This window comes from Chenopodium quinoa, unplaced genomic scaffold (assembly GCF_001683475.1).
Source record: "Chenopodium quinoa cultivar QQ74 unplaced genomic scaffold, ASM168347v1, whole genome shotgun sequence".
Classification (NCBI taxonomy): domain Eukaryota; kingdom Viridiplantae; phylum Streptophyta; class Magnoliopsida; order Caryophyllales; family Amaranthaceae; genus Chenopodium; species Chenopodium quinoa.
Genome location: NW_018742815.1, coordinates 38,333 through 47,942, shown reverse-complemented (window position 1 = coordinate 47,942; position 9,610 = coordinate 38,333). Strand labels below are relative to the sequence as shown.

Below are 9,610 nucleotides of genomic sequence, written 5' to 3'. Positions count from 1 at the left end.
AAATAATACACTATAATGCGCATAAGATGCTGCCTCGTTAAAAACCTTACCAGGAAAACCCAGTGGGAAAAAACCATGGTTAAGGAAAAAAGAGTGCAGCGCGCATTAACTCCCCCTCATGACTACATCACTCGAGATCTTTAAGACGACGCAATCCAATGCCGTAAGCTAACTTTTTGAATGTTGCTGTCGGAAGAGCCTTAGTAAATAAGTCTGCTAAATTCTCACTTGAACGAATCTGCAATACATTTATATCTCCATTCTTCTGAAGATCATGAGTGAAGAAAAATTTGGGTAAGATGTGCTTTGTTCTGTCGCCTTTGATGTATCCTTCCTTAAGTTGAGCAATACAAGCAGCGTTATCCTCATATAAAGTTGTTGGTGCCTCTTTCCCAGATGATAAACCACAAACTTCTTTTATATGTTGAACTACCGACCTTAACCATACACATTCACGACTAGCCTCGTGAATTGCTAAAATCTCAGAATGATTGGAAGAAGTAGCTGCAATGGTTTGTTTCATGGAACGCCAAGAAATGGCAGTACCACCATATGTGAACACATATCCAGTTTGTGACCGACCATTATGAGGATCAGATAAATAACCCGCATCTGCAAAACCAATCAAATTTTCTTTGGACCACTTTGGGAAAAATAAACCCATATCCTTCGTACCTTGAAGGTAACGAAGTAAATGTTTAATCCCATTCCAATGCCTTCGGGTTGGACATGAACTAAACCTTGCTAATAAATTAACTGAAAATGATATATCAGGTCGTGTATGACTTGCAAGGTACATTAGTGCTCCAATTGCACTAAGATACGGTACTTCAGGACCAAGAATTTCTTCATCATTTTCCCGAGGTCGGAATGGATCTTTCTCTACTTCAAGTGATCTTACAACCATAGGGCTGCTCAATGGATGTGTTGTATCCAAAGAAAATCTTTTAAGAACCTTTTCTATGTATGTTGATTGATGCACAAGGATTCCATTCTCTAGGTGCTCTATTTGTAACCCCAAGCAGAATTTTGTCTTTCCTAGATCTTTCATTTCGAACTCTTTCTTTAAATAATTGACAGTCACTGAAATCTCTTCAAGAGTTCCAATGATATTCAAATCATCAACATACACTGCAATTATAACAAATCCTGATCCAAATTTCTTTATAAAAATACATGGGCTGATAGGATCATTCTTATAACCTTCTTTCAACAAATACTCACTTAGACGGTTATACCACATACGCCCAGATTGTTTCAATCCATAAAGAGATTTGTTCAATTTAATACAGAAATGTTCTCGAGAACTAGATTTTGCTGCTTCCGGCAACTTGAATCCTTCTGGGAGCTTCATGTAAATGTCATTATCCAGTGGGCCATATAAATAAGCTGTGACTACATCCATCAAACGTAAGTCAAGTCCTTCTCTTATTGCCAGACTAATCAAAAATCTAAAAGTAGTTGCATCCACCACAGGAGAATATGTCTCCTCATAATCAATACCAGGTCTTTGTGAGAATCCTTGTGCAACTAAGCGTGCCTTATATCTTACAACTTCACCCTTTTCATTTCTCTTTCGCACAAAGACCCATTTATATCCCACTGGCTTTACACCTTCAGGTGTACGGACTACTGGTCCGAATACTTCTCTTTTTCCAAGAGATTTTAATTCTGCTTCAATTGCTTCTTTCCATTTTGGCCAATCATTTCTTTGTCTACATTCTTCAATAGATTTTGGTTCATGATCCTCATTATTATCCATAACATCTAATGCTACATTGCATGCAAAAACATCATCGACGTCGATTTGATTTCGGTTCCATGTAATTCCAGACATGATATAATTTATTGAAATTTCTTCATTATCAGGTACCTGAATTTCTTCTTGTATCATGTCTAAAGTCTCTTCTGGAGATCCTTCGGAAATTGTTTCTTCAATTTGACCATCATCAATCAATGCTCCTTTTCTTTTCCGAGGATTCTTATCTTTGGAACCTATTGGCCTTCCACGTTTTTGGCGTGGTTTAGACTCATTAGCAATTTTATTTTGTCTTTCCGGGACATCTATTTTAAATGGAGCATTAACAGCTGGAATATGCGACTTGGTCACTCTTTTTGGGTCAGCAAACGAGTCTGGCAATTGATTCGCTAAACTTTGTAAATGAACTATCTTTTGAACTTCCAGTTCACATTGTTTAGTTCGAGGATCAAGATAGGATAATGATAATTCATTCCATTTAATTTCATTTTCCAGCTCTCTCTTTTCTCCCCCTAATGTTGGGAAAAGTGACTCGTTAAAATGACAATCTGCAAAACGAGCCGTAAATAAATCCCCTGTTGTAGGCTCAAGATATTTAATTATTGACGGGGATTCAAACCCAACATATATCCCCATCCTCCTTTGAGGACCCATCTTAGTGCGTTGTGGTGGAGCTATTGGAACATAAACCGCACATCCAAAAATTCTTAGATGGGAAATATTTGGTTCCTGACCATAAACCAATTGTAATGGGGAGAACTTGTGATAACTTGTTGGCCTAATGCGAATTAGTGCTGTTGCATGTAATATAGCATGTCCCCAAGCAGAAATTGGGAGATTGGATTTCATAAGCAATGGTCTAGCAATTAACTGAATACGTTTTATTAATGACTCTGCTAGACCGTTTTGTGTATGAACATGTGCTACAGGATGTTCAACATTTATCCCAATGGACATGCAATAATCATTAAAAGCTTGAGATGTAAATTCACCAGCATTGTCAAGCCGAATAGTCTTAATGGGAGTATCTGGAAAATGTGCCCGTAACTTAATCAATTGGGCAAGTAGTCTAGCAAACGCCAGATTACGAGTTGATAACAAAGACACATGTGACCATATAGTTGATGCATCAATTAAAACCATAAAATATCTAAATGGTCCACATAGGGGATGTATGGGCCCACAAATATCTCCTTATATACGTTCCAGAAAACTAATTGATTCAAAATTAATTTTAGCTGGTGATGGGCGAATAATCAACTTGCCTTCCGAGCAAGCAGCACATGAAAAATTATTATGAAGAATCTGCTGGCTCTTCAAAGAATGTCCACATGAATTCGTAATTATTTTTCGCATCATTATTGAACCAGGATGGCCTAACCGGTCATGCCAAACAACAAAATCATTAGTAAACTTCTGGTTTACTATAGCATGAGCTTCAATAACATTGATTTTTGTGTAGTACAAACCACTAGAGAATGTAGGTAGTTTCTCCAAAACATATTTTGAGCCTTGAGTTATATTTGTGATTTGAAGGAATTCGTCATTTTCTTCATTGATTGTCTCAATATGATAACCATTATTGCGAATATCCTTAAAACTTAATAAATTTCTTTGAGACAATGGGGAGTATAAAGCATCAGTTATTTTAATTTCAGTTCTCCAAGGCAACTTTATAGTGGCTCTTCCGGAGCCCTCAATGATATTTGTACTACCCGATATGGTACTTACATTAATCCTTTTCATCATCAAATGAGAGAAATATTTTTTATTTTTAAGTATTGTATGTGTAGTTGCACTGTCAGCAAGACATAATTCTTCACCATTCATAGCAAATTGAACTTGAGTAATATCCATGTTCTTCATGAAATAAAATACATGTCAAAATATTAAGCATAAAAATAAAGATGATAAAACAAATAAATCAATAAAAACACTCAAATAGTTCATAAATTTATAAAGCAAAAATCCTTATTACAACGAAAGAAATAAACTTAAATAAATTACTAGAATAAGCAAACATAAGTCTAATACTTAAAACTGACATAATACAATATAATTTTAATTATTCCCTTCTGGGACAGTGAAGAAATCGACAACTTCTAAATGAGTTGTACTGTCAAAATCAAAATTATTCCCTTCCGGGGAAGTAAGGAAATCACCAACATCAAATTGATTGGCATTGCCAAAATCAAAATCACCTTCACCATCTTCAAGAACAAGGTTTGCCTCAACTTTCTTTCCTTTCTTCAATGATTCTTGGTAAAGTTCAATAAGATGCTTTAGAGTTCTACAAACCCGAGACCAATGACCTTTTCCTCCACAACGGTAACATATATTGTTATCACTTTTCTCTTTTTCATCCCTACGTTCCCACTTCTGGTGGGAATGTGAGTTTGTGAAATGACCTCCACGACCTCTATCATATCCACGTCCACGACCCCGGCCGCGCCATTGGCCACGACCACGACCTCTACCTCGACCACTACTGCTGGAATGGTCCCTGTTTTTAGTTTCTTTTCCGTTATGGGTTGTCACATTCGCTTCAGGGAATGGAGTAGAGCCAGTAGGACGTGATTCATGATTTTTCATTAACAGCTCGTTATTTTGCTCAGCCACAAGAAGACAGGATATTAATTCAGAATATTTTTTAAAACCTTTTTCTCTATATTGTGTCTGTAGGACAATATTATTAGCATGGAAAGTGGAGTATGTCTTTTCAAACATTTCTGCATCAGTAATATTTTCTCCACATAATTTCAATTGAGAAGTTATTTTAAACATAGCTGAGTTATATTCACTAACAGATTTAAAATCTTGCAATCTCAAATTTAACCATTCATAACGAGCTCTAGGGAGTATCACTGTTTTTTGGTGGTCATACCTTTCCTTTAGATTACTCCAAAGGATTTGTGGGTCTTTCACAGTTAAATATTCATTTTTGAGCCCTTCATGGAGGTGATGGCGAAGAAAAATCATGGCTTTAGCCTTATCTTGAGGTGTTGCCTTATTAGCCTCTTTTATTGTTTCACCAATCCCTTTAGCATCTAGGTGTATTTCAGCATCTAACACCCATGATAAATAATTCTTTCCGGTAATATCAAGGCCACAAATTCGAGCTTGGCAAGGTTCGACATTTTTCACTATACAAAATAATATTAAAAGATAAGTATATATAAATAGTATTCAAAAATATGTATTAAACGTTATAATCATGCATAAATAAAACTGATACAAATCATGCATAAATAAGAACGAAATAGAAGGGGAGAATGTTAGCATGGAGAAAAATAAAAATGGAACCTTAAATTATATATCATGCTCTGTATTCATTATATACGTTGATATTCCAATAAATAAGCATGCAAAAGTAGATAAATGTTAAATTATAATTGTTATGGGCTGCGATCATACTTACATGATAATAATAATATGGATTCTAGATAAATGTTTAGTAATCCTACTCAGTTGACTAGCAATGGTGCTGATAACGTGTTAAATATGGAATAGAAAATAAAGAGAGATGAGGGAAGATTGTTACGTTGTATTTCATATTCCATATAGTACGGGATATATATAATGTACACTTCCTAGGGTTCCATCAATGGATAAGACCAAATACCCAACTCTAGAATATTCTAGATTGTACATGGGATAATAGTCATCCATATTTAGATATAATAATAATAATAATAATAATAATAATAATAATAATAATAATAATAATAATAATAATAATAATAATAATAATAATAATAATAATAATAATAATAATAATAATAAATAAAAGAAAAATAAGATGTTGTGGAAAAGGGTTAGGGCATGTTCTGATTTATTGAAAATAACTGAACTGAACTGATTGGAGCTGAACTGAACTGAATAGAGCTGAAATGAATTGTTTATGAGAGAAGGAAATTAGGAATTGAACTAAACTGATTGGAACTAAACTGAAAATTAAACTGAAGAGAACTATCTTTATAATAAATTCATGTATTTCATGGTTATACCAATCATCAAACAAGCTTTTATCAGTAAACCTTATTGTTACATTTTCCCTATTATATGTTTTCAGTTTAATATTCTTTCCTATGATCAAATCAATTTTATTATTTTATTTTATTTTTGAATTTGAGTTGAGTTTGTGGGTATGGGCATTGGCATTTTTAAACTAAGGGGTTTTTGTCAATGATAATTCGAAATGGATATCTGATTATGCCTAAGGAGACAACAAATATGAAGATTTGAGCCTTATGCATGTTTATTAGAAAATACAAGTTCATGACCTTAATAAACAAATTTTGATTACTAATATTTATTTATCAAGGTGCTAAACTTCGGCTCCCTCTATTGTTTTTGCAATCCCTAATTATGTAACACATCAAATTAATAATTTGTATTCCGTATCAATTATTCTAAAACGGACAAAAGATAAAAGTGTATCCATTATTCAGAGAGTAATTAAAAATAGGACTCTATTGAAAGTTTTTGAAAGAAAATGTCAACAAAGATTGGAAGTTTAAATAAAGTGAGGGAGTACATCAAAAGAAAACAGAGAAGCATTTTAATCCGTAGCATCCTATACGTAAATGGAGCATCAAAATTAAGAAAGGTAAAGTATGAGAGGGAAAATTATGAAGAAAATGTTAAGTTTCATAAATTACAACATAAACAAAACGTAATACAGAGTAGCATATAGCCATACACGAACCGGGGTTATAGACAAGACTAATATATTTATATATGGGTGGAGTTAAGGTTATAGCTAATTCTCCACACAATTTTTATTATAATAGCGGTTCAAACCAAAAAAGTGAACACCACAACCCATCAATAGACAATGCACATGGCTTTTAAGGACGGAGTAGATGATAATCACTAATCACAAATATCGGATCCCTCTTTTCAGCTTGAAGGCAACATAAGCCAGATGACGTCTTAGTGGTATGCTTGAACCAGCTACTGTGCTAAGCGACCGCGCTTCAGGGACAGAAGACGAAAATTTTAGAACTTCCCTCGACTTGAGCCTACCAAGCAAAGGATCCCAATGGAGTTGAGAATACACAAGCTTTCCATTCTGACCGGCAAAAGTATGTAAATGTGAACTTGAAGAGGAGCTTTCCATGATTATGTTGTCCGGTCTCAGAGTATCTGTTCCACAAGAATCCCAACATGAGGAAAAGAAGCATTAATACATGTTCTTATATTGCCCCAAAATAAGAAGCCATATTGTTAGAGCGATTGTGACTTGCCTGACAGCTTGAACAAGTTTGCTCTCCAAACCCCACGACGTCCCCTATGAATTCAACATTAGAAGAAAAACCAAGTTGCTCAGCAAAGATTGTGAATGAGAAAAGTATAAACAAAGAACAAACAAACAAAAAAAAAAAAAAGAACACCTGTAACAATCGCGCAAGTCAACGTCCCTGGATTGCAGGGGAAAACCAGCTTCCTTAAGCAGCCCAACAACATCGACCAACACTTTCTCCGGAGGGATCTGAAAGAAAAGGAAATGAGAACCGATAAACACCGATATTGGTGAGAGTTTAATGGTTCAGAACAACTCCCTCTTAAGTCTCAACGTACAGGTTTGAACATCGTGATACAATATGAGCTCAAGGCTTCACCAGCTCTATCAAAAACATCAAACAGCACACGGGCATCCATAAGCATAGAATTGTCAAAATCAACTTCGGAACTCAATCCATCAATTTCATTGGTAAGGTGTTGTTGAATTGTCATCCCTATTTCGACACAAAAGGATAGTTTAGTACATGGTATGATGCAAGTCCAACACACAGTGAAAACATACCCGTCTCAGTTGGAGCCATAGCCTCATCTCGGGCAACCAAAAGTAAAGCCGCCAACTGCTTCAATTTTCCGTCCTGAAGTAAGGTCCAAGCAATGTCATTGACCGACTCAGTGTGGCAAGCTAGCAGCCTTGCAGAGTCCAAACGTTGTTTCTGAGTAAAAGAAACAAACAGGACAATATTAGATACATCACAAGCCAGTATACAGCCAAACAAACATACATTTGTCATACATCACAAGCCAGTAGCAAACAAACAAAAATTGGTCACAATGCTAATATTCTTTAATTTATAATACAAAACCCATTGAAAGATTAATAACAAACCGTTTCCCACATGCAAAGTAGCACTATAAGTTTGATGATGGAGTCGCCTAGACACCACGAATCGAGATGCGAGACTGCAGGATGACTACATAAAGAGAAAAAAATGGTCAGAAATGAGTGTTTGTGACAGATTTATCAACCAGGGAAGACGACCAAACTAAAGAGGCTGGCACCTCAAAGAATCAAGCGCAAGGAAAAGCGGGGTCCCATAATTGGAAGGGAAACCCACTTTACACTTTATGTTGCAATCCCGGATAGCACCTCGCATGAGCATTATGTTAATAACATCAGGGTCAGGGTAGACATAAGCAACTCCGTGAATACATGTAGCACAGCCCTCTGGTGGAGGGGGTGGTTCGCACACCTCCCCAGTCACCAATGCAGTCAAACATTTTTTGGATTTATGCTTTGCACAAAGTATCATTAAACATGATTCCACATGTTCTGGATTCTCATCAAGGAGCTCCACAAAACTATCTTTGTCATCACGTTTGAGTATGCCAACCAATTCAGCATAGAACTCCTCATCCAACATCGTAGTCTGAAGCGTAAAGTAAATAAACAAAAAAGATAAAAGGAATCGAGTAATATAGGATAGAAATCGGAATAGGGGTACAAATATGAACCCAAAGACTAAAGTTATAACCAAAGACACTCAATTTCAGAGGCACATTCCAACTTATCATATATCAACCAAGCTAATTTCTACCTTTCTCTCAATTTCTAATTTTGAAATCAAAATAATTGCATTTTCTCTAATTTCAAAGTCCAACCAAAAGGAGTCTAAGAAATTCAGGTACTTGACAAAAATAAACAATGCAATCATGATGAAAAACTAATTGTCCTCCGCTACAATCCCATTACCAAAACATAAAAATAAATAAATAAATAAATAAATAAATAAAAGGTTTGATGATGACATACAATTTTCTTCACAAATTCACACATAAATTCATGTATGTTAGCTAGGATAACAAAGTAATTTTACTATTGGAAACTTGCAGTTGATACAATTCCAGACGAACACACCAACATTTATTGACCCAACAAATTTGACAACAATAATTCATAAGTTTAGAACATAAGCTTCTTATTTTTGGTGGAATCGAAATCGAAGATGAGAAAAGATTATTATGTTAGCTAGGATGACAAAGTAATTTCACAATGACAGGGAGGGAAGAGGCGATATACCCTAATGATTCACCAGATGACAACCTCAGATCAGACTTCCTGCAGAGAAAAAAAAAACAAAAAAAAAACCTTAAAACAAATCATTTAATCACAAAAACAAATAAACAAACTTTACAGAGACTTGAGAGGAGAGAATAATGGGGAATAAACAACAACCTTGGGAGGGCGGCGTCCTACGAGAAAGACTAAATTTTTAGAGGAACGTCAACTCAAAAACCTAGCCACAACAGAGTATAACAGCATGTTTGTTTAGGGAGATATATAAAGAGGGATATCGATTTGGGGAAAGGTATATTAATCAAATAATCACTATGTTTGTTTCTAGGGATTGAAATTAGAGAGAAGGATGGAACAAGGATAAAATCACTTTTTAGGGTATGTTCATTTAAGCTTAATTTCAGTTCAGTTCCGCTTCAATCTGTTCAGTTCAATTCAGCTTTCATTTTCCCTCTCTTGTATAATTTTCAGCTCAGTTCAGCTCTTAATTTTCTTGTCTTATAAAATATTCAGTTTAGCTCCAATCAGTT

General features: G+C 35.1%; 1 protein-coding gene across 1 annotated transcript; it reads right to left on the bottom strand.

The window, feature by feature from the left end:
• Window positions 1-6,374: 6,374 nt before the first annotated feature.
• LOC110725527 lies at window positions 6,375-9,395 on the bottom strand. The gene is made up of 9 exons (XM_021904991.1): window positions 9,240-9,395; window positions 9,084-9,122; window positions 8,066-8,433; window positions 7,893-7,977; window positions 7,569-7,719; window positions 7,343-7,500; window positions 7,156-7,253; window positions 7,009-7,052; window positions 6,375-6,907 (listed from the first exon to the last, which is right to left on the bottom strand). Exons 3-9 carry the CDS (start codon window positions 8,425-8,427, stop codon window positions 6,639-6,641), a joined length of 1,167 nt encoding a protein of 388 aa, XP_021760683.1. The 5' UTR covers window positions 8,428-8,433; window positions 9,084-9,122; window positions 9,240-9,395; the 3' UTR covers window positions 6,375-6,638.
• Between the last annotated feature and the right edge of the window lie 215 nt (window positions 9,396-9,610).

Coding starts and splice junctions, on each gene's coding strand:
- LOC110725527 (XM_021904991.1), bottom strand. CDS start 8,427: ATGTTGGATGAGGAGTTCTATGCTGAATTGGTTGGCATACTCAAACGT. Junction 7,978..8,065: donor CTTGCGCTTGATTCTTTGAG/GTGCCAGCCTCT, acceptor CTCTTTATGTAG/TCATCCTGCAGTCTCGCATC. Junction 7,254..7,342: donor GTATCACGATGTTCAAACCT/GTACGTTGAGAC, acceptor CTTTTCTTTCAG/ATCCCTCCGGAGAAAGTGTT.